Source organism: Bufo bufo, chromosome 4 (assembly GCF_905171765.1).
Source record: "Bufo bufo chromosome 4, aBufBuf1.1, whole genome shotgun sequence".
NCBI classification, from domain to species: Eukaryota; Metazoa; Chordata; class Amphibia; order Anura; family Bufonidae; genus Bufo; species Bufo bufo.
Window position 1 is genome coordinate 604,360,956 of NC_053392.1, and position 25,957 is coordinate 604,386,912.

At 48.1% G+C, this 25,957-nt stretch overlaps 1 protein-coding gene and 2 long non-coding RNA genes across 3 annotated transcripts; 2 read left to right on the forward strand and 1 right to left on the reverse strand.

The window, feature by feature from the left end:
- Positions 1–24,447, forward strand: LOC120999621. The gene is made up of 3 exons (XR_005778577.1): positions 1–2,285; positions 11,951–11,959; positions 24,405–24,447. It is a non-coding gene; the product is annotated as an uncharacterized LOC120999621 (long non-coding RNA).
- Positions 2,424–3,337, forward strand: LOC120999619. Its single transcript, XR_005778575.1, has 2 exons — positions 2,424–2,766; positions 2,805–3,337. It is a non-coding gene; the product is annotated as an uncharacterized LOC120999619 (long non-coding RNA).
- DEGS1 (delta 4-desaturase, sphingolipid 1) lies at positions 2,760–25,315 on the reverse strand. The gene is made up of 3 exons (XM_040430582.1): positions 25,120–25,315; positions 6,632–7,374; positions 2,760–3,654 (listed from the first exon to the last, which is right to left on the reverse strand). Exons 1-3 carry the CDS (start codon positions 25,199–25,201, stop codon positions 3,508–3,510), a joined length of 972 nt encoding a protein of 323 aa, XP_040286516.1. The 5' UTR covers positions 25,202–25,315; the 3' UTR covers positions 2,760–3,507.
- Positions 25,316–25,957: the final 642 nt, after the last annotated feature.

The following is a 25,957-nucleotide window of genomic DNA, read 5'->3' on the forward strand; positions in this document are numbered from 1 at the left end:
CCAAGATGACGTGGCACATCGCCACTTTCTTCCAGCCTTGGATTTACTGTTGTGCGCAAATAAATAAATGACAAAAAGCCCAAAAAATATTTCATACATTTTAATAGGTAAACAAATATATTTTAATACTGACAAAGTTACTATAAAGCAGCTTTAACAAGCGAGTCCTGGACACGGTTTAGGTTAAAAAAAAAAAAAAAAAAGTTGCAGAAAACAAACCCAATGTGAACTAGTCCCCAGGACCCATCCAGATCCCCTATTACCCATGAACCCGAGGGGCAGCGGCGGTCTGCTCATCATCTCGAGCTATGCCCAATCACCTCGCAGCTCATGGACTCACCCTTGCACCATATATCCGCCCACGGGTCCTCCTCGCTGTGGCTCTCGTTTAATAGGTCATCTACTGGGGACTTGTCCCAAGACTGATGGTGCGCCTTGAAAGACCAGGACAAAAAGGTAAATTATCTTCTAGGGCAGGGGTAGGCAACTTCCGGCACTCCAGCTGTTGTGAAACTACAACTCCCAGCATGCGAACTTGCTCTGCTCTTCTAAGAACTCACATAGAAATGAATGGAGCATGCTGGGAATTGTAGTTTCACAACAGCTGGAGTGCCGGAGGTTGCGGACCTCTGTTCTAGGGGAACTGTAAAATAGAGGAGAAATACAGTTGACGAGACTGGACACAGGACACGGTCAGGATGAAGGCCACCATTCTGCCAAGGTCTATGCAAATTCAGCTCAATGTTTAGCAGCTGGTGGCAAAGCCAAAAGAAAAGAGGCTATGAAACTACAAAACCTAACAAATGCCTGAAGACACTCCTGGTCCAGGACATGGCCGCCTCCTGCTTGATGAGTGTATGCAGAACATTATAACAGAGGGGTTTGTCTAGGATTAGAAAAACACGTCTGCTTTCTCCTAGAAACAGCACCACCCCTGTCCACAGGTTGTACGTGGTATTGCGCCTTATCCCCATTCATTTCAACAGAATACCAGACGCAACCCATGGATAGGTGTGGAGCTCTGTTTCGGGAAGAAAGTAGCCATGTTTTTCTAATCCTGGACAAACCCTTTAAATACATGAATCTGAACCAATCTGCAACTCTGAAGGCCAGCAAATGACAATGTCTAGAGCAGTGGTATTCCACCGGATGTGACTACGACTCCTAGCATGCCCTGACAGCCGGCTGGTTTGGTAGTTTTGCCACAGCTGGCGACCGCTAGTCTAGGGGAAGGCTTATAAGAGGGCGCTCCGCACCGCACGGGATAATCTCTGCCTCTCGCTCCTTTCCCACGGGTATAGGACACGTCGCTCTATTATGTGAAATCTTCTCTCTGGAGGCGAGTGATACGAGATCAGCGGCGGCGATGCAGACAGGATCCTTTGGCCGACCACTTGTACGGCTTACGTAACATCAGCTGAGCCCGGGACAGGAGCAATGTCAACTGTCGGAAAGTGAAAAGTGCCATTGTTATCTACAGAGCTGAACGGGCGAAGGAAGGAGGAGGGGGGAAGGCTAGCCGCTTATCTGGCACAGAGCAGCAGTCACAAGTTACTCGTGACCAAGGAGATATGGAGACAGGGAAAACAAAAGTGACCTGCACCGTGGGTTTATACCAGGGATCAGCAACCTTCGGCACTCCAGCTGTTGTAAAACTACAAATCCCAGCATGCTCCTTTCAATTTTGTGGGAGTTCAGAGAACAGCCAAGCAAGTGAACATGATGGGAGAAGTAGTTCCACAACACATGGAGCGCTGGAGGTTGCCGACCCCTGGTTTATACAGGGCAGGGCTAATCTGGTATTTTTTTCTTAAAGGGGTGGCCCATCTCACACATAGGTGCTATATCGCTAGAGATCGCCATTCCAGAGGTGGGACCTGCACCCAAGTCTAGAACAGGGACCCCCCCCAAAGAGAACATGGGTGCTGAAAATAGCCGAGCGCTGGCTCAGGTACTTCTAGAACTTTCAGAGATGAATTGCAAGGTGGCTCTGGATCTGCAGTACCAGGCACGCTCACGTGTCATTTAAGGGGGTTCCAAAATTAGAAAAACATGGCTGCTTTAATTTTTCCCCAGAAAGAGCACCACACCTGTCCAAAGGTTGCCTGTGGTATTGCACCTCAGCCCCATTCACTTCCATAGAGCTGAGCCGCAGGCCCAGACACAACTTGTCTACAGGTGCGACGCCATTTCTGGAAAATAACAGCCATGTTTTCTTAATTCCAAATGTCACAATTTTAGGATTTCTTCTTAAAAGGGGTTTCCCGGGATTTTTTTATTTTTATGTTTTACACTGATGACCAGGATTCTGATCAGTGGGGGTCCGACAACCGGGACCCCCACCGAACAGCTGTTTTGAGAAGGCACAGCGCCCCGTCAGCACGGAGAAGGCCGCGGCACTCACAGGAGCTCCTTCTCAAAGCAGCTGATCGGTGGGGATCCCGCGTGTCCACCCCACCGATCAGATACTGGTGACCTATCTAGAGGATAGTTCAGCAGTAAAAAAAATTAATAAAAAAAATCCCGGAAAACACCTTTAACCCCTTGTTGCAGGAATCGAGGGCTTGGTAAAGTCTAGTTTTGATCTTCCCAGGAATGCATATTTATTCTTCTCTCCTTCCGCGTTTCGAGGCTCAAAGTCCTACACAATCCTTTCTTCTCGTGTCGGCATTACATCCGTCAACTTCCAATTTCTGCACAGTCAGCTCTGGCTGTCAGCGAGCCTGGCGCCCTATCCAACGTCATTGGGTCCCAGCCATAGTCCAGGTCCTATCCAACGTCATTGGGTCCCAGCCATAGTCCAGGTCCTATCCAACGTCATTGGGTCCCAGCCATAGTCCAGGTCCTGCTGATAAGATATCCTCTACTGGCAAAGTGAAAGCCTCCTGTCAAGGGCACATTAAAGTAATAAAAAGGAAAGGGGAGGGCAGTGGAAAAGATTCTCTGGCTCTTAATAAGCTCTAGACTTAGGACATATGGACCTCGTAGCGGGAGGGATGAAAAGAGCGACCCCTACAGACACACCCAGTGTATTACACAGGCAGCCTATGAGGACCACCCAGACGTATAGTAACAACAGGGGAACCTAGGGGATACACATGGCGACCTGAAATGATACGACACACTTGCGGTTAGCAGGAGCCTCCATCACGGGCGACTTTTCCGGAAAACGCATTGCCGCGAATCAGATGCAACACAACTTCCGAAGCTTCTGAAGACCGTTTAGCGTACAATATGGCCACCTAGGTGATGTCATGGGCCATCCTCCATATTGGCTGCTATGGGTAACGGCTACTCTTTAACCCCTTGACAACCCACGCCTAAATTACAAAAAAAATATATCTATCTATCTAGCTTTTATATTAGAAGCATTTGGAGTGTAAAAATGGAGTCTGAGAGGGTCCTGGTGCAATTATATTTTCGGGGCTCCTTGTACTGCAGACTCCATATTCCCAAAACTAAAGCGTATGGGACCCCTGAGGGCCAAAAGGAAGTGTCCTAGAGGAATCATTCCTGTTTTATCTCGCCTTTAAGTTCCCGCTTGACCCGGGAGTAGGGGCAGAGTGTGTCGTCCATTATAAAGTCATAGAGCACCTTCACCCAGGAGGAGTACTGCGGCAGGGGGTCGTAGTACTCCGCTGCGATCTTCCGCACCTGGAAAAAAACAAAAAACAGAAGAATGAAGCAAAATGTCAGAGCTCAGCTGCTTCCTAATGCACTTTGCGTTTTAAAACTTTACCGTTCCCCGGATCTCTGCTAGCCGTCAGTGAATACAAACATCTATTTATTGTACACCCTGTACTTATAGCAGACAGACTAGTCATTTGGCTCTGTAGTGGACGGAGCTCGGGGCCGCACAAATTCTCATGGAGGCAAACAATGAACATGCACTGTCAGCAAGCAGAGATCCTAAAACCCTTGAGCAAGCAGATTATAAAACTGACATTTTTTTATTATACAACGAATATGCTTTAGTTGACAAAACCAAAAAATAAAACATGGGTGGAACCTGGTCCTTGTAATGCTTTCCTGATGCAAAGCCTTGCAAGTCTGAACTGAGCCTTTAGGTGCAAGCAGGAGCAATTTCAGAATCTGGCCAGCCCAGGAGAAAGAAGTTCCTATCAAATATCCAGGATAAGAAAAGCATGGCTGCTTTCTTTCAAAAACAGCGCCACCACTGTCCACAGGTTGTGTGTGGTATTGCAACTCCGAGCGCGATACCAAACACAGCCGCTATACAAGGAACGGCGCTGTGCTGGGTGAGCCGATTGGCGGGTGGCCTGGGTGTCTGACCCCTACCAATCAGATACTGATGACCTAGCCTGAGGATAGTCCGTATCAAAATCTCGGAAAGAGGGGGTGCGGAGCCTGGCTGCTGGATGTGATGGACGCATGATCCTGCAGCTCCTTCACAGTGCACCTCAGGGCTGCCAAATAAGTGACTCAAAAGCGCCATAACATGGTTAAAAGTGCCAAGGAACGTGCCGGGCACCCCCCAAAACGGTTCCTAGCCAGATGGACTTACAGAAATGTTGGAAGAAACAAAGTGCTCTGGTATCGGGGGGACTCATCCAAGATGGCGGTGGTAGCTGAAAGTACGGGAGAGCAGTGGCGGAGAGCGACTATGGCGAGTCACTATGAGTCACTGCTGGAGGTTCTGAGGTCCAAGAATATACATTATTCATGGCTTTTTCTATTTGGGTTAGCTGTCTGGCACAATGGTCGGAGATTAACCGTTTACTCTCCGCCCGACCTGGAGAAATAATGGGCTGCGTTGGAAATCCCGCCGTTGCGACTACAGTCCTGGTCTGGATGCCTTTGCTTTTTGACCGAGAACCACCTCCACTCCCGAAAGTGGACGAATGGAAAACTACCACCAGGAAACAAGAGCCAAAAAGGAGAAAAAGTCGAAGCCTTCAAGGAAGCAGCGTCAATTACCTGACTCTCGGGAATGCCCGGGATTTATTACCACGGCTCTAAGGAAGGACGCTCAGAATCTCGTGCTAACGTGCAGGTTCAGGGTCAACGACCCATCTCCTTATTTGCTATAGCTTTTCTTCCCATTTCCAAGAGCTTGTAAACCGGGCTCTTTTCATCTCTTTCTTCTCGCATTATTGTGTTACAGTATTCGCAGTTATTAAGCATTGTATTTTGGGTGACGGCTCTGAAGCGGTTGCAGAGAAGAGAGGTTTGAACCCTATCCCCCTCCCCCCCTCCCAGGAGGCACTGATCTAGATAGTCACTTATTTGAACAAGAGGTTGAACACCTACCTGAGTATGACACTGGGAGCACCAGCCCCTACCTACCTACCTTCCCAGTTACTCGCAAAGGCAACATGGCTACTTTTCAGGTCCTGCATCTTTGAAGTCCGGCTGACTCTGCACCTGAGCTCATAGTGCCGACTCCCATCCCCCCCTCCCAATTCTTTTTATCCCCTTCATTTGCTTCTGACCGGCTAGATCTTTTCAGGTGGCGTTGAGGGTAGGGATCTCTTTCTTAAGGGGTCTGTGGTGTCCGAGAAATACACATTCGCAAATAAGGAGACTTTCACACTCGCATTTGGTGCGGATCCGTTCAGATAATACAACCGCCTGCATCCGTTCAGAACGGATCCATTTGTATTATCTTTAGCATAGCCTACGGGTCCATCTTGAACACCATTCAAAGTCAATGGGGGACGGATCCGTTTTCTATTGTGCCAGATTGTGTCATAGAAAACGGATCCGTCCCCATTGACTTACATGGTGTGCCAGGACGCATCCGTTTGGCTCAGTTTCGTCAGACGGACACAAACGCTGCGAGCAGCCTCCAGAGCGGAACGGAGGCAAACTGATGCCTTCTGAGCGGATCCTTTTCCATTCAGAATGAATTAGGGCAAAACTGATCAGTTTTGGACCGCGTGTGAGAGCCCTGAACAGATCTCACAAACGGAAAGCCAAAACGCCAGTGTGAAAGTAGCCTAATACGAAACAGATTCCATGGTTACTACAGGTCCTGGAAGACCTATAGATGTTCGCTGAAGGTCAGATCATCTTAGGTGGGGATTTAAATTTAGTATTGAATCCCCTGCTGGACTCATCGTCACAGCGCTCTAGTATCCCACGGAGAGCGATCGGCAAGCTTCATGCTAAATTGCAGGAAATAGGCCTAATTGATCTTTGGAGACAACTCCATCTTCAAGTGAAGGATTATACCTTTAAGGCCTCATGCACACAGCCGTTGGGCGGCCGTGACTGTATTGCGGCCCACAAACAGCGGGTTGACAATCCAAGGCCGCCGGCCGTGTGCACCCTGCATCACGAATGCGGACCCATTCAATTGAATGGGTCCGCAATTCCGGAAATGCGGAACGGAGTCATGGAACGGAACACCGGAAGCACTACGGAGTGCTTCTGTGGTGTTTCTTTCCGTTGTTCCACAGGTCATATTTTTTTGCGGTGCGGATAGACCACGGACTCATTTAAGTTGAATGGGTCCAGCCCGCTGCACGGATGTTGCCCGTGCATTGGAGACCGCAATTGCATTTTTAACATTAACATTTGCAGAAAGACCAAAAACATGCGGCTCACGCACAACATTTCTGGCTGCATTACATCTATGGAGATAAAGAGTGGGAAAGGAGATGCTTACCAGAGGCAGGTTCTTGCCTGGAACACTTGGGAAGTCATGGTGCTCGTTGTGGTAGCCAACATTAAAGGTCAGGTAGTTTAACGGCCCATAGTAGGAGTAGGTCTCGTGTCCCTTTAAGAACATGTAATGTTCAGCGATGAAGTGCCCAGATATAGGATGGAGTCCGAGTCCCAGAATAGATCCAACCAGCATGTAAACCATGGTCTTCACACCCAAGAAATAGTAAACCATGGCGTCGAAGGAAAACTGCACCACCAGGTTGATCATTTCCAGACGAGAGATGGGCTTGGGGTTGATACAGATGGGCCGAATGGTGTAGAAGAGCGGCTGCAGGATGATCCACACAAGCTTCCTCAGAGAAGTGCAGAAAAACCAGCCCTCGAAATCGGTGGGAATATCCACGTCGATGCCGTCTCCACCCAGGTAGCGATGGTGGTCCATGTGGTACCTCTTGAAGGAGATTGAGTAAGGAAGGCCAATGGGCAGGTTGGCGAACATCCCAAAACAACGGTTCCACAAGGCCTTATTGTTTCCAAATGCGCAGTTGTGAGAAATCTCATGGATGGCCAGGGTCATGGAATGGCTGATGCAGCTTCCAAACACGTATGTCCAGAACATGAGCCACTTCCAGTCCAGGTCCTTCACCAGGTAAAAGGCCAGGAACTGAGTGAGAACCATCATACAGACGATCCATATTAGGTTAGAATCAGGTTTCATAAGCTGCTTTATCTCGGGATACTTGGCTGGTGAGAAAACGGAAAGACATATTAGAAGACAGCGAGTAGGTAGGGTCTGAGTAGAACGAAATAAAACCATTCAATTAAAAGATTGAAGATTCAGGGGCTCGCACAAATCCACATGGTACCCGCCAAAAACAACCCCATTCGGATAAATGGAACCAATTTTCGGTTGCAGAAATTTTCTGCAACAAAATCTGAAGGTGCCTATAACTGGAACATCGGACCTACAGTCTACGACTTAGGGCTCTTTCACACTTGCGTTGTCCGGATCCGTCGTGCACTCCATTTACCGGAAGTGCCCGCCGGATCCGGAAAAACGCAAGTGAACTGAAAGCATTTGAAGACGGATCCGTCTTCAAAATGCTTTCAGTGTTACTATGGCAGCCAGGACGCTATTAAAGTCCTGGCTGCCATAGTAGTAGTGGGGAGCGGGGGAGCAGTATACTTACCGTCCGTGCGGCTCCCGGGGCGCTCCAGAATGACGTCAGAGCGCCCCATGCGCATGGATGACGTGATCCATGTGATCACGTCACCCATGCACGTGGGGCGCCCTGACGTCACTCTGGAGCGCCCGTGGAGCTGCACGGACGGCAAGTATACTGCTCCCCCGCTCCCCACTACACTTTACCATGGCTGCCAGGACTTTAGCGTCCTTGCAGCCATGGTAACCATTCAGAAAAAGCTAAACGTCGGATCCGGCAATGCGCCGAAACGACGTTTAGCTTAAGGCCGGATCCGGATTAATGCCTTTCAATGGGTATTAATTACGGATCCGGCCTTGCGGCAAGTGTTCAGGATTTTTGGCCGGAGCAAAAAGCGCAGCATGCTGCAGTATTTTCTCCGGCCAAAAAACGTTCCGGTCCGGAACTGAAGACATCCTGATGCATCCTGGACGGATTACTCTCCATTCAGAATGCATTAGGATAATCCTGATCAGGATTCTTCCGGCATAGAGCCCCGACGACGGAACTCTATGCCGGAAGACAAGAACGCAAGTGTGAAAGAGCCCTTACATCTTAATTCTACTCTTAAAACACGTTTCCTTTGGGAATGCTGAGAGTTGTAGTTTTGCAATGGCTGGAGTACCAAACCTCACTAGGGCAGAAGCTGACGGGACAACGGCAAACATTTGTTCTTACAAAGGAACTCAAATGGGATTGATGAGCAGCCGGAACGACTCCCTGGGAAGTCGGTGGCAGCCATATAGGTGCTCGACCCAAACACCCAAAGCACACTGGGGTCAATTTCGTAGGAAGCCAATTTGTCTATTTGTCTATTTTTGGAGTGTGGGAGGAAACCCATGCAAACACAGGGAGAACATACAAAGTCCATGCAAAGGCTGGCTCTGGTCCACCGTGATGTGGAGGCAAAGGACTGCTCTACGTGAAAACATGCTCCTCTGACCACTTATAGTAGTCCTATAAGCAGACCCCCCCCCCCATGGGGAACAGAAGGAATTTATTTGAGAACGTTCTTACCCTACAAACGGCCAGGACAGGACAATACTATCCAACCTATGGCATTACAGGAGCGGAATCCTGCATACCATTCCAATGGAGAAGATACAAAACATCGCCACTGCCACGTCAAACTCATTTCTGCAGAGCAGAGACACATACCGCACTAGGCTATAAAGACAAACTCAGCAGAAGATTGCAGAGCTCGGCTGCACGTTGACACTCTTTGCACAATGGTTATCAGGTTACTAAATAAACCATGTACTATTAAAGGGGTTGTCGCCGAAATGAAAGTACCAACAGGAGAACAAAAACCTCATCTGGTAACTCTCCAGCCCCCCCCCCCCAAACAATCTTTCTCTGATTCCCTGCAGCGATGATGCGACAAATATCCATGTGACCACCGCAGCCGATCACTGGCCACGACTGTCTGCAGCGGTCACGTGGATGTGGCTACTCCAACCTGTCCAGAAAGGCATGCACTGAACATAATGAGGCAAAAAAACATTCAGGACAGTAAAGGTTCAGAATAAGGGTCCATTCACACGTCCGTTTTTTCTTTCCTGATCTGTTCCGTTTTTTCAGGAACAGATCTGGACCAGATCTGGACCCATTCATTTTCAATGGGTCCTGGAAAAAATCAGACAGCACAATGTGTGCTGTGTTTCCGTTGTTCCGTTCCGCATGTCCGAAAAAATATAAAACATGTCCTATTCTTTTCCGCAAAAATCGGATCCTGGACCAATACAAAGTCAAGGGATCCGCAAAAAACGGAAGACATTCGTATGTCATTACGTATGTCATCCGTTTTATGCGGATTCCGTTCCTGGAAATTAGGCTTCCTCCCCAGTATTAAATGTGACCAGTGCGGCCCCCCTCCCTCTATATTCATTGGTGGCCAGTGCGGCAGTGCGGATTCCCAGTAAGTTTTCTACAGATCAGATTTTTTACTTCGTGAAAAACTCAGATCCGACAATATATTCTAACACAGAGGCGTTCCCATGGTGATGGGGACGCTTCTAGTTAGAATATACTGAGAACGGTGTACATGACTGCCCCCTGCTGCCCCCTCAGCTCTCCCCCCCCCCCCCCCATCATTGGTGGCCAGTGCGGATTCCCAGTATTAATAAATGTGCCCAGTGCGGTCTCACCTCTCCCCCCCCACCCCCCATCATTGGTGGCCAGTGTGGATTCCCAGTATTAATAAATGTGCCCAGTGCGGTCTCACCTCTTCCCCCCCATCATTGGTGGCAGCGGAGAGTTCCGATCGGAGTCCCAGTTTAAATCGCTAGGGGTCCGATCGGTTACCATGGCAGCCAAGACGCTATTGCAGTCTTGGCTGCCATGGTTACTTAGCAATAAATACAAGCATTATACTTACCTGCGACTGCGAGCTGCGATGTCTGACCGGCCGGGAGCTCCTCCTACTGGTAAGTGACAGGTCTGTGCTAAAAGCAATGCGCCGCACAGACCTTTCACTTACCAGTAGGAGGAGCTCCCGGCCGGGGACACATCGCAGCTCGCAGTCGCAGGTAAGTATAATGCTTGTATTTATTGCTAAGTAACCATGGCAGCCAAGACTGCAATAGCGTCTTGGCTGCCATGGTAACCGATCGGAGCCCCAGCGATTTAAACTGTGACTCCGATCGGTACTCTCCGCTGCCACCAATGATGGGGGGGGGGGGGGGAAGAGGGGAGACCGCACTGGGCACATTTATTAATACTGGGAATCCGCACTGCCACCAATGATGGGGGGGGGGGGGGGAAGAGGTGAGGCCGCACTGGTCACATCCGCACTGGCCACCAATGAATATAGAGGGGGGGGGGGGGCCGCACTAGTCACATTTAATACAGGGGAGGGAGGGGGTCTGCCCCCTCCTGCCTGGCAGCACCTGATCTCTCACAGGGGGCTATGATTCGCACAATAATTGTGCGGATCACAGCCTCCTGTGAGAGATCGGGTGCTGCCAGGCAGCAGGGGGCAGTCATGTACACCGTTCTCAGTATATTCTAACTAGAAGCGTCCCCATCACCATGGGAACGCCTCTGTGTTAGAATATACTGTCGGATTTGAGTTTTCACATGTTTGCGTTTTTTGCGGATCCGCAAAAAACGGATGACATACGGAAACATTTTCAGGAACAACGGATCCGCAAAAAACGGACCGAAAATCGGGATGTAGAAAAATACGGACGTGTGAATGTAGCCTAAGTAGTCCACACTTAATAAAAAAAAAAAAAAAAAAAGGCCCCAGCCCGGGCAGTTTCATCCAAGGGTACTGAGAGAGATAGGTATGGTAACCGATAGACCACTGCGTCTCGCTATCTTATAACAAGGTCAATGGAACAGGGCTACAGGACGGGCAATGTTACAGCAATATTTAAAGGGGTTCTCCAGGCTTTAATACGAAGGACCTATCCTCAGGATAGGTCATCAATATCAGATTGGCAAGGGTCCGACGCCATATAAGTACAAGGGAAGGTGGGGTACCTCAACGATCTGGACCGGGAGGGTTGGGGCAGTAATGTCACCCCTTTATAAATCCCTTGTGAGGCCACATCTTGAATAAGGAGTCAGTTTTGGGCTCCACATGCTATAAAGCAGGGATTCCCAACCTACGGCCCTCCAGCTGTTGTAAAACTCCCACCATGCCTTGCTGTAGGCTGTCAGTAGTAGGCTGTCTGGGCATGCTGGGAGTTGTAGTTTTGCAACAGCTGGAGGGCCACAGGTCGAGCATCCCTGCTATAAAGGATATTGGAGAGTTGAAAAGGGGTCAGAGACGGGCAACCAGATTATTGAATGGGATGTAAGGTCTCAGTTATGACAGACGCCTTAGAGGTGATCTCATTAAAGCCTCATTCACACGTCCGTGTCCATGCCTAAATCCATGAGCAGGTGGTCAGCGATGCATCCGTGAAGGATCCGTGTTGGGTCTGTGTGTCCGTGTTTCACTGACACTGAACAGCTGTGAAACACGGATGCAACATGGGTATCCGTGGTTTTCACAGACCCATAGACTTTAATGGACGTGATGGATCCTTGAACAAAGACAAAATAGAGCATGCGTCCGTGCTATGAACACCGACCCACGGACCGTGCTAAAACACAGACGTGTGAATGAGGCTTTACACGTGTGGTCAGTACAAAGAACTGGGACACAATTTATTCATTCCAAGGACTTTACACAGGACCAGAGAACGTTCATTACACGTGGAGGAAGAGGAGAGATTGAGACATCAGTACAGTGTGGAAAGGGTTCTTTACAGTTAGAGCAGTCACACTGAGGAAAGTCCTACACCAGGAGGTGGTCATGGCAGACACTGTCCGCATTTAATAAAAGGCAAGAGGCTCAGCTTATAAAGTTGCACTGAGGTTATAATTAATCTAATAATTATGGAGCACAACTGACCTGAGTAATGTGGAACCTGCTGGACGCTAATGTAGAGCACGGCATGGAGGCCACTGGAGCATCAGGGGCCCTTCAATGTCCTTGCCCCCCCATTTACTGCTAACCTGGCCCCTGACCCATGTCCTAATGCCTCCTCCCTTGCAGAGGTCACTTCCCATATCGGTGACCACTCCTTCTAAACAGGCTTACATTTGGGGTCACCGGTCTTGCCATTGGGCTCCGTCTACACAAGTCTATGAGAACATGGACGCGGTGGTAAGTGAAGCTTTTGCATCCCGTTCCATGCTGGATGTCCCTCCACCAGTCTCCACTTACTGCGGCCTCTCAATGTGCCGGAAATAACCGCTCGGTCAATCCCTGGCCGTGGTGGTGACCTGCATCATTTCCTGTGTGACACAGAGACCAGCGAAGGACCATGAAGTGTCTGAACGGGAGCGGCGAGTATGCAAAAAAAGTAAGATGAACCCGGACATACCCCCATTTTAACCCAGGCAGCGCCCTGATATTAGCATCGGAGCATTTCATGCTCCAATGTTCTCCCTTGCTCCGCGCGATCCAGGGCTTCCGCCTAGCAGAGTTCCCGGTGACATCCCCGGGCTCTCACTGCTGGAAGCCTTTGCCTGCCCAGCAGTCCTTAGAGAGCCCGGTACGTCACTGGATCTCCAAAAAAAAAAATGCCTTTGCTGCAAAGGAAAGCTTCAGAGCATGAAATCCTCCAAAGCTCATATTAGGGGGGCTGCCAGGGTGAAAATGTGGGCATGTCCAGGTTCAACTCTAAACCTGAACAACCCCTTTAACTGTCGTACAGGCTGGGGCATGTCCCGCTATAATCTCAGATCTCCGGGATAGGACGGGGAGTAAACGGTGGCAGAGTTTGTGCTTCAATTACATACATGTAGAAGTCCTGAGGCCCCCACACCCTGTATTAGGGGCAGTCCTGGCCCACACCATCTTTACTGAAGACTGTAATTTCCTCGCTATTTCAGTCCAAATGCAAATCCCAGCAGCACAAAAGCTCGATTATAAGACACGACCACAGGGTATGCCGCAAGTCACTGACAACCTGTATATAGCGGTGCACACAGTGGTATGGAGACACCCCAGCTGTCATCACAGGGAGTCTCTGGGGACGGGCAGATGAGAAATTTCATCATCCCTCACACATCTAAGGAATTTATAGGAGGAATTAGTGAAAACATGTCTAATGCTTCATTTACCTCATTATATATTAACGTATGGCTACTGACAAAAGTAATGAAGACTCCAGACAGTAAACACCTGCATAGGACAGCGGTGCTGGTATAGAAGGAGACCGCACCGGCAGCACCACACGGCACAGGAGGAGGCCGCATAAGTACCAACAAACCCTGCAATGCTACTGCACCCCCTAAGCAATAGAGTGGAGGTTAAGACCACAGCAGGCCCACCCTATAACTAGATTGAGCGCATGCATCAGGAAAAAAACTCTAGCGGAAACCTGGTCAAATATTGGAAGCTATAGGTTAGTCACCAGCACATAAAAATGCCTCGGACATCCACAAATTCCTGCAGCAGAAAACCACTAGCTCTCAAGTGCGGCCACCCAAGATGGCGCCTGATGATGACTCAGCTGTAGCTGAAAGTGAAGAGTACTCAGACCAACCCGGCAACTGTATAAGCGAGCGTGGCAAGTCAGATATAGCCGCCACGTCTAAAACCTTCTTTAAGACAACTATCATTCAAGCCCTTCGCCCAGTCCTCTCCGATTTATCCGAGATCAAAACGGAAATCAAACAGGTGGAGGCTAGAAAACACGTGCGCAGCCATCATCACTCATTCAGCAGCCATGGAATCGTGCTCCTCAGACCATCTAGCTTATATTAACAAAGCACTGACCCTAATAGAGGATCAAGAAAATAGAAGCAGAAGACGTAATATACTGATAAAGTGTCTGCCTGAAGAAAAAGAAAAATCACCCTTGAGATCTTTGGAGGTCTGCTGGGGGAAGCTGAAGCTCAAGGAGTAACTATTGAACTAATTCATCACTCCCTGAAACCTAAACCACCACCTAATGAACCTCCAAGGGACGTGATCTCTGGCCTGCTCTTGTATGTTGACACGGCTAGGATCCTGGCGCCAGCGAGAGAACAAGCCCCAATAATGTACGCCGACGCGGAGTTGGCGTTTTACCAAGATGTGGCCCCCTCTATACTAGCTAAAGATAGGATCCTCAGACCCCTACTCGAACAACTTCGCCAGAAAAATATAGCATACTCCTGGTTGTACCCTTTCGGTCTCTCCATCATGCAAAATGGAAGGCGCATACGCATTCATACGCCCGAGGACCTTGCCGACTCGTGGTCTCAGTTGGACATAACACCTATTAAGATCCAATCATGGATGCCGGCTGAAGCAGGCGCCACCTTACCAGCACCGCCACACCAGGAACCATGGCAGCAAGCTACCAAGAAGAAGCGCCAACGCCCAGGCTCATGCGGGATCCAGAAAACTTTTGATCCAGCCTGAAAAGGAACTCTATGTTTTCTTATGATTTCAGGTACCATAGTGCTACCAAGATCTAACTGAGGTCTAGAGAGGTTCCTCTCCCTTGCGTTTACTATGTTATAATCACTTGTTTTGCGCTGATAGACGAATGAGTTAACACTACCCGCACAGGTTACTGGATGCACCGCAGTTAAACTTACAAGTTCAGAAGGTCGGCCCTTTCTTCACAGGGCTCCTGCAGGTTCTCTCACACTTGCCTAGTCATGTTTTATCCTATGTTGCTCTCTTTTGTTCTTTATTTTTTCCCTCTTCCTTGTCCTTTTTTGAAGATGGAAATTATGCCTCACCTTGGTGAGGCACATCCGGCATGTCCACATAGGACTAGTGCTTATAACCTGATGACCAGTCAACCTCCTCTTATTCAGAGTCTAGACTAGAAGGTCTTTTTTTAAGAAACCACCAGGTTTTGTTTTACGTAGGACTTCTTTTTGGGTGAAGGGAGGCATATGGGCGAAATCGCCTGACAGAACTCTTCTAGCTCCCAGGTTGTTATTATATGTATTTGGTTTTTCCTCTGTAATGCAATATGGTATGGTATGATGTTTTGCTGATTAGTAGGCTGTTTTGCATACTGCTGGTCGGGACATTTACTGTCTTTGCTCTCACTTCCACCCCATCTCGAGAAAACTCGAGCATATACACTCACGCACTAAGAGCAGTTAACATATATTTGCACTTTCTTGGCTTCCGCACACTCTCCCCCCCCCCAACCCTACTTACATACCCCCTTAGTGCTTTCCGCACCTTCAACCTTCCCCCTCGCTACCCTTTCTTCATACATCCCACAGTCTTTCCCTAGATGGACTGCAAAATAACCACTCTTAGCGTAAAAGGCTTGAATTCTCCCAATAAAAGAAGCCAAATTCTAGTATTACTTCGTAAACTTAAATCTCACATTATCTTTCTACAAGAAACCCATTTCAAAACTAACCGCATCCCTAAACTTCCTAGATCACCTTTCATGCACTGGTTTCATAGTACTGGTACCTCTTCTGCTTCCAGAGGGGTGGCAATTGCCATTCTCAATTCCATCTCTTTCAAATTGAAACAACAACGCGATGACGTAGAAGGGAGACCATTACTGGTCAAGAGTGAAATAGGATCACAGATGTAAACGCTGGCGAACTTCTATGTTCCCAACTCCGGCATGGCTAATCAAAGCATTAGACGTCCTACAGTTGTTTGCAGAGACGGCATGGTCATTCTGGGAACAGAGTTAAATACTGGGCTAGACCCACACGTTGACTTGATTTGAAGTTGACTGATGTATGGAGGCTCTGCAACCCATCCATGAGAGATTATACTTTTCATTCTATTCCCCATAAATCCTTTCAACGCCTGGAGTACATATTTGCCTCCGAGAGTGCCCCATCTCACTTTTCCGTAGCTCCAATAGGTTTAATCACGATCTCAGACCACGCAGCATGCTCTGCGATATGTCATTTATCTCAACTGGCCCGTGGAGAATGGATCTGGCGACTTAACGAATTGCTACTTGGTTCTGACCCAAACCATAAACATATTAGACAACATATAAACTCGTTTTTTGAGAACAATTCATCGCCCCAAGTCTGGCCCTCATTGCTGTGGGAATCCCATAAGGCTTATATAATGGGAAGTCTAGTTGAGGTAGGCTCTAGAACCAAAAGAGAGAGAGAGACAAAAAGAAATTGATTCACTGCTAGACCAGATAACCTCAGCCGAAAAGATTAATAAATCCTCCTATTCGCAAATGAAGCAGACAGAGCTGACAACACTCAGGCATATCCTAGATTTGCGACATGCCAAACAGCACCTATACTTTAAACATAAGTTATACGCTCATGGAGATAAAGGAGGAAAGCTGATGTCCTCTCTAATCAAGAAAATAAGAGGAAAAAAAAATAATAATATATATATATATATATATATATATATATATATATATATAAATAAACAACAACACTTACATCCACAAAATTTGAGAGAATCAGGGATTAATACATACCCAGACAGCTGACATAGCACTAGCTTTTTACTCTTATTATACAGGACTGTATAACCTCCCTGTAAGGAATATGGATTATTATTTACTGTCAGCCATGTTCCCAAACCAGTCATCAGCTGTCAGATAGAGGTAGTGAACTCCACAGGGGGGCCCTACTTCAAAGCCCAGCCAACTGGCAGAGAACTTCTTGCAGGCCACCTTTGCTTACAATTTCTCACCTCCATTCAGCCAGCCAGGAACCCAGCTAAAGGAACAGGAAAAACCTCTCTGCAGGGGTCTAGGCCATTCCCCAGTTCAATGAACATTGTCAGACATCATGGAACCGGCAATTCATAAGGAATTATGAATTGCCCGTCCATCACAAACATAAACCAGATGCATATTTGGGTCCCTGTGGCCACGATGAACAGGCCCATGGTCATATTTGGGCGGTGGGATGGCCGGGAGGGGAGATACACATATCTCCCCACAGAAACCAAATAACGGTACCATGCTTGGACTCTACTGGTAGCCAGAAATGTTTCGGACGTAGTTGACGTCAGATGTCAGTCGGGGTATTCGTCTCACTCCCCACCGCTCCAGAGCCATCTTTCACAACTCCAGTCCGAAACATTTTAGGTTCACGAAATCTTCCCACTATCTCGCCTGATGATGCCTCTAAATTGTTAACACAGGTCACTACAGACGAACTTAGAGCTATTCTACATAGTTTTCCCCCGGGAAAAGCCCAGGTCCAGACGGCTTTCCCCTTATCTATTACAAGAAATTCGAAGACGTTTTATTACCCCACTTAGTATCACTGTGCAATTATCTACTACAGGGTGGCACCCTATTTACACAATCAATCACACTAATCCATAAAACAGGAAAAGACCTTCAACTATACTGGAGCAACCGTCCTATCTCGTTACTAAAATCTTGTTGACCTCAAGACATGGGCCAAGCTGATAGCTACGCGTATTAGCCCCTTGCTCCCGAGACTGATAGGGAAGGAACAGGCGGGCTTTGTCAAGGGGAGGGAGGGAAGGGATACTACCTGTAAAATGCTACAAGTCATTAATTTAGCACACAAACGAAAATTACCTTTAGCTCTTTTAGGAATAGATGCCGAAAAAAAAGCATTTGACAAGAGTCAAAATGGAAGCCACTCTAAGTTTAACTTTCCCCCAGAATTGATTGCGGCCATCTTTACGCTTTATAAACAACCCTCAGCGAGCCTCAAAATAAATGGCACATAGCCAACGGAACGAGACAGGGTTACCCCCTTTCACCTTCCCTCTTTATATTAGTAGTAGAAACTTTTCTCCAGAGCATCAGGCAAAACCCTTCCATCAAAGGCCTCAAAATAGGTCCCTCACAACTCAAATGTGTAGCCTTTGCGGACGACTTGCTCTTCCTTGTCTCAAATCCAGCAACAGATCTACCACTCCTCACAAAAATATTGGAAGACTTTGGTCTGATATCCAATTTTATGGTGAACGTGCCAAAATCGGAAATACTCAAAATCACCATTCCTGTTAGAGAAGTCTCTCAGGTGAAGAAATCCTCTCAGTACCCATGGGTCACAACCTCCCTGAAGTATCTAGGTATCCATCTACCGAGTCAGCTTGAAGGGTTGTACAAACTAAACTTTCTACCCCTTTTAACTGAGATTAAAAACCTCTTACAGAATTAGGATTTCCTCTTTATCTCATGGATGAGTCACGGAAATCTTCTCAAGACATATATTGTACCCAAAATACTATATACACTTCTGACGATACCAATACACCTACCAGCCAGCTTTTTTGTTCTATCAGATCCCTATTCTCCAAATTCCTCTGGAAAGGACGTAGACCCAGGTTACCGTACGCCTGCTTATAAAAATGCTGTATAATGGAGGTCTGGGTATCCCTGACATAGCCATTCACCTTAACAGATGGTTAGAATTGATTAAGCCTAGTAAGGTTAGAATTGATTAAGCCTAGTAAGGTTAGAATTGATTAAGCCTAGTAAAACTAGATCTAGAGGTTCTGACACAACTATCACTTGGGTCTTCACTTCAGAAAAAACTCTTTGGTGGCCGAAGACAGGCACCCTTAGTTGATCTGACATGGACCCGCTGCTGAAAGGTACTTGCAAAGTCTGGCTCTCAATGAAGGATGTCCTGACACCCTTCCCCTCTCCATTACTTCCTTCAAGAACACTTCCCATAGCCATCATCACCAACATGGACTCGCCATATTCTGACTTCTGGGAGAAACTCAAAAATATCCCCATCTCAGACCTCTTCCATGCAAACAAGTTGCTATCAGAAGAAAAGCTACAAGATCTCACACAATATATGCCCATTAACCCACTCCATTTAGCACATTTTTAGGAGAGTAGCGGAAAGATTTCTACAAGCTTACTCCCTTGGCAGACAACTCACTCCATTTGAAACTGTTAGCCTCTGGCCTACCAAGGCCACGGAAAGTGGGAGAACTGTATTCTCTACTCATCACCCCTAGGACTCCCTCTAAACTCACCTTCATTTCTTCCAGGGAGGAGAGAGCTGAACATAACTCTAAAAGATGAAGAGATTTGAACTTGGGATCGACCGATATAGATTTTTTTTAGAGCCGATACCGATAATCTGAACTTTCAGGCCGATAGACGATAATTTATACCGATATTTTATATCTCATAATATATATTATATTAGTTGGTAGTCACTGAGGTGGTGGAAATTTGCATTTGACACTAGACAGTTTACATTTATAATATACTAGTGCCAAATGCCAATTTCCACACCATCCCCCCCTCCTCACTGACTTTATTAACCCCTATCAGACCTTTAATAAACCCTATCAGACCTCAGATCAGACCTTTATTAAACCCCATCAGACCTCAGATCAGACCTTTATTAAACCCCATCAGACCTCAGATCAGACCTTTATTAAACCCCATCAGACCTCAGATCAGACCTTTATTAAACCCCATCAGACCTCAGATCAGACCTTTATTAAACCCTATCAGACCTCAGATCAGCCCTTTATTAACCCCTATCAGACCTCAGATCAGACCTTTATTAAACCCTATCAGACCTCAGATCAGACCTTTATTAAACCCTATCAGACCTCAGATCAGACCTTTATTAAACCCCATCAGACCTCAGATCAGACCTTTATTAAACCCTATCAGACTTCAGATGAATAAAATAAAATAAAAATCCTCACCTTTCCTGCGCCACGGCTCCTCTTCATCTCCGGGTCCGGCGTCTCACCCCCCTGTGTTTTCCAGCCCGCGCTGCACTGTCACCTGACAGCGTGCAACGTCAGGTCATAGTGTGCGCACTACGTCCTGACGCTGTACGGGGTCAGGACAGTGTAGCGCGCGCCCCATCAAAGAAGACAGGGAGGGTGAGTATTGGAAGTGCTTGCTGCGCTTTTTCCCCGCTCCCGGCACCCGATGCATACTAGTGCGCGCTTCCATAATGGAAGCACTCACTAGTATTCGCTTTATACGCATTATTGGTATATCAGCATGGTTAGATGCAGATACCGATAATGTACAAAATCCTGAATATCGGCCGATAATATCGGTACTTCCGATAATCGGTCGATCCCTAATTTGAACAATTCTACACACCTCTCATGGCTTTTCCTCTTGCATGAGACTACAGGAGAACCATTACAAATTGTCCACCCATCTTGCTGGCAGCAGCTAAAGCCCTCATTCCTCTTCATTGGAGCAGCAAAGATCCACCATCTCATCAAGAATGGATCTCAAAAGTTAACCAAATTTGCCAGTTCGAAGAACTCACTAGTATGGCCAGCAGAACCAGGGAGAAATTTCTCAAACTCTGGTCTCCATGGCCAAAGTACCAGATGCAAAGCCCATAAGTTACGATACCCACACATCTGCCTACTTGGCACTTTGGGGTCTGACGAATACAGCTTAATTTAAGAAAACTACTACTATCCGCTGTCCATCCCCCCCCCCCCCCCCCCCTTACCCCGACGTTTTCATCTCTAAATGATCCGAATATATTGTATGAGAATATGGTTTGTTTTTTGTCTAGTGATCTGTACATGTTAAGTAATCAGTACTAATTGTTTTACTATTGCATTACATAATTAACTGTGATGTTATTGTATAGAGTTTCAAAATTGGAAATAAAGAATAAACAATGAAGAAATAATATGCTGAGTGTGCAGGGGGCACAGGCTGCTCATTGAGGAATCTCTTTGTCTACATTAACTTATTTGATCTTATAAAACAAGTTTTCTCAGCCCGAGTCATGTTTTCATTATATCCTTAGAATTGCCACAGGCGGAACATCCTAAAATCTTGTCCTGTTGGGGTGTGGCCCGGGAGCGGAAGGCCAGAGCACTGTCATTACTGCACGCCTTTACATGCAGGTGCCTAAGCAGCTTTATAATATGGTGGACCAAAGTCTGAATACAGGCCAGGAACGCCAGCTATCTGGACTCCACAGATGTGCTCTCCATACAGTATCCCGCAAAAGGGAGTCCAACTCTTAAGTGAAAATGGCCAAACTGTGCCCAATTAGCCATTTTCTCTCCCCAATGTCAGTGTGAGAAGCTCTCAGGTGTGAATGGGGATCAGGTGTGTTACATTTGGTGTTATCGCTCTCACACTGGTCACTGGAGGTTCAACATAAGTTCAAAAAAAGAATTGTTGCTCTACATAAAGATGGCCGAAGCTAGGAGAAGATTGCCAGCAGCCTGAAACTGAGCTGCAGCGCGATGGCCAAGACCATATGGCGGTTTAACAAGACAAGTTCCATCAGAACAGGCCTCACCATGTTCAGCACGAGCTCAGCGTCATATCCAGAGGTGGTATGAGTGCTGCCAAGGTTACAGGGGTGAGGGGTCAGCCTGTCAGTGTTCAGCATCATATCCAGAGGTGGTATGAGTGCTGCCAGCATTGCTGCAGAGGTTACAGGAATGGGGGTCAGCCCGTCGGTGCTCAGCGTCATATCCAGAGGTGGTATGAGTGCTGCCAGCATTGCTGCAGAGGTTACAGGGATGGGGGTCAGCCCGTCGGTGCTCAGCTTCATATCCAGAGGTGGTATAAGTGCTGCCAAGGTTACAGGGGTGAGGGGTCAGCCTGTCAGTGCTCAGCGTCATATCCAGAGGTGGTATGAGTGCTGCCAGCATTGCTGCAGAGGTTACAGGGGTGAGGGGTCAGTCTGTCAGTGCTCAGACCATACGCCACACACTGCATCACATGGGTCTGCATGGCTGTCATCCCAGAAGGAGCCTCTTCTAAAGATGATGCACAAGAAAGCCGCAAACAGTTTTCTGAAGACAAGCAGACTAAGGACATGGATTCCTGGAACCTCGTCCTGTGGTCTGATGAGACCAAGATAAACTTATTTGGTTCAGATGGTGTCAAGCGTGTGTGGCGGCAACCAGGTGAGGAGCACAGAGACAAGTGGGTCCTGCCTACAGTCAAGCATGGTGGTGGGAGTGTCATGGTTTGGGGCTCCATGAGCGCTGCCGGCGGTGGGGGGCTGCAGGTCATTGAGGGAACCATGAATACCACCATGTACTGTGATATACTGAAACAGAGCATGATCCCCTCCCTTCGGAATCTGGGCCGCAGTTTGATAAAGACGCCAAACATACTCAAAGGGCCCCTCCCCCCCTCGAGCCGCCTCAGAGGTCTAGCCCCCCCCCCCCCAGCCGCCTCAGGGGTCGACCCAGCACCCCCCCTCCCCAAGCCGCCTCAGGAGTTTGAATAAGTTCAGGGGGGTATTCTGTGGGTTTTAAACTTAAATCCTGATGTGAACAGTTTGTGAATCATTAAAGAGGTTGTCCGAGTTATTTTTTTGTTCTTTTCTAACTAGGCAAATGTAACATCTTTACCATGCACTTACTGCATCTGTAGTTGCTCATTTCTCAGATTTCACTGAGGGTCACATGACCTGTGATGTCAGCTTCTCTCCCTGCTCTGATGAGACAGGCCATGCCCCCCACACTGCCGTCTGCTATCTCCCTGGATTCTTAACCCCTTCAGCTGCACAGACTCGGGGCTGAAGGCTTTACTGAGTAGCTGCAGGCAGTGAGGAGACAAATGCTGGGCACAGGAGCCGACAGAGGAGTTCTGCAGATCATTGCACAAGAACAGGTAGGGGGAAGATCCTGTGTGTACCAGGAGTGTCATTATACAGCTGGGACTTTTAGTCCTACACATACAACATGCTGCTGAGTCTCCCAGCAGGCAGACATGTCACTCAGGGCAGCACTTGTATTCACTCCCTTTGCGGAGCAGGGGGAGGGGTGGAGATTGTTGTTGTTGCAGGTAAACAAAGGGCCTGAAGAGAACCAGGGAAATGAGGAAATAGATATGTTTTTGCCTAAAACTTGCTTAGCTCAGTTATATATTGCTGACCATCACATCGGACATCTTAACTGTTCTGCTTGGACCGCAGTCTCAGGTAAGTGAGCCTGTAACCAGACCTGAGCCACTTACCTTACATAAAACCTGATACTATTTATTAGTGAGAGCACTTACTGTCCTGAAGAGCGACACTTGAGAACTGACCTCACCAGTCACGAGGAATGTCAGGTATACGAAGGGAGAAACTTTCACAATGATGTGAATGAGGAAGAAGAAAGTCTGCACCGACGGGAAGGAAGAGGAGCCGTGGGGGAGGTGGCTGCAAGAGACAATGACCCCCGTGTCCTCTGCAGCTGAATGCAACCCACTGTTCTTCGTTAGCAGCCATTCCAAGCTTGGGGGCGACTGCAGTGCCACACACACACACACACACGTGTCCAGGTCATACGATACAGCAGCACAGCCCCATTCACTGAGCTGCAATACCGGACACAACCCGTGGACAGTGGTGGCGCCGTTTTTCTAATCCTGGAAACCCCTACGATCTCCTGTATTCTGTAAGGGAACGGCTGCAGCGCCGCCATAGGAGACCTGAAGCATTACACCATGCGCATTGACAATAGTGGTCTGTCTGCGCCATATAAGAACATGCTGGGTCCTCCAGGGTAGGAGACGCTCTTTGCAGCTGCAAAGTTATGAAGGAGAGGGGCTGGGGGGGGTGTCACCCACGCTCCTGAACGTTAAAACTTGCCTAGTTATGCAGTAATAATCCTCCGCGGGAGAAAAGCTTTACTCAGCAATAATCCTGCCACCTGTGAAGAATGTGAGCAGCAGACACGCCAGCGCAGACATGTAGTGTCACATACAATACCTCACGTGGCACTGCCAGGAAGTCATTCTTCTCCAGCTGCAGATATCGTTGCCTGCGGCAAGAAGATATTCTGAGCCAAGCTCAGCACTCCTTCCAAGAGCTGGCGCTGCCGCACAGAGGCACCATGGTTACCATATGGCGGCATCGAGAGAATGCGAGAGCTCCGAGGGCACAGGGCGTGGACCTTAAGACCAGGTCGACCAGAGCTGTCCTACCGTAATTCTACCCGGCTGCCCCGTCTATAAACGCACGCCATGAAAGGCTTTTCTCGAAACCCATTCATTCAAAAAGACGGATCCTTAAAGGGGCTCTCCGATTACGGATACGGTGTGAAAACTGACACGTTGTTTCTGAATTTACAATAAACCGATACATGGTCTTATTGTCTAGTGCACGTCATAAGGGGAGGAGCATGACACTGATATTCTCTTTGAGCAGGGATGCTCAACCTGCGGCCCCCCAGCTGTTGCAAAACTACAACTCCCAGTATGCCCAAACAGCCTACAGCTATCAGCCTACAGCAGGTCATTGTGGGAGTTGTAGTTTTACAACAGCTGGAGAGCCGCAGGTTGAGCATGCCTATCTTTGAAGATCTGAGACCCCCGTGTCAAGCCCGGCCCCCTGAACTAGGCACTCGGTTATGTCCGGAGACTTCCTTTAAAAAGAGGGGTCTAAGTGCGGAACCCCCCATCTATCTCTCTTATACCACTTGAAGACCCTGATTATAGGGGGTCCTCCAGCTTCCTGAAGGAGCGCCGTTCTTCTTCACTGTTCCCCAAAACAGGGGGGGGGGGGGTCTTAATCAGAGGACCCCCCCCCCCCAACACACATGGGAGGTCTGGGGAAGGACAGCACATGAGGGTTTAATGCAGCCAGGACTACCACCCATAAGTCACGGCTGTTGCAAGACCACTACTCCCAACCCTCAGGGAATGCTGAGAGTTGCAGCTGGAAAGACACAGGTTTGAATAGCTCATAAAAGTGCAAGAACTACAAGGGCCAAAAGCAACCAATCAGAATGCAGATCTTAAGCCCCCCTAGGAAATTAAAGCCAGCCTCTGATTGGCTGCTAGGGGAAACCGCTGTATTTTCTTCCCGCAGCTCCCCACCAGACATGATACAACGGTGCCCAGGACATGTCTCCACTCACCCAGGATCTCCTTCCGGCGTTCAGCGTGCGGCTGGTCGGTGTAAACCCACTCGAAGTCCTCCCGGGCCACCGTATTCCCCATGGCTGCGGTGTGAGCGCTGTACTGAGGACACTGCGTGGACACTGCGCACTGACTGCTCCGCTACACCGAACTCACCAGAGCCCAGGCCGGCCACGCCCACACCGGACACACCGCCACGCCCTGCAGGGTGACGTAAACCAGACATTAGACGGCGTTATATTAAACCACGCCCAGATAGTGTGCTTTTGTCGTAACTACAAATGAAAGAGGAAGGAAGGTTTATACCAAATACATGACAACGTGGGGGGCGCTATAGCTAACGGGATGCACCATCCCCTGTATAGGGGTGAAGCGAAGAGCAAGCGCGGGTTTATCCAATCAGCGTGGAGGGACAAAAGCCACGCCTAATACCTTATAAGGACATGATGAGGGCAGCGTCTGACATAACGGTCCAGGGTGTGGTCGGTTGTCGGTAGATATCGCGTGTGAGTGACGCCGCCTGCAGGAGATGTGTGAACGGTGACCATACACAGTATGATAAAAAAGACTGCAATGATAATATGGGATGGGTTTTGTATCCATTACAGGTTTTAATATTTCCTGCTTGCTGTCAGTGAATGGAAGCTTTCTTTTTGTTGAAAAAAGGAGGGCTGAAAGTGAGGCTCATTCATGTTATATAATTTAAAGGCACAAAAACGGCTCAGACATTACACAGTGATGTCACAGTACAGGGATAATAAACACAGTGATGTCACAGTACAGGGATAATAAACACAGTGATGTCACAGTACAAAGATAATAAACACAGTGATGTCA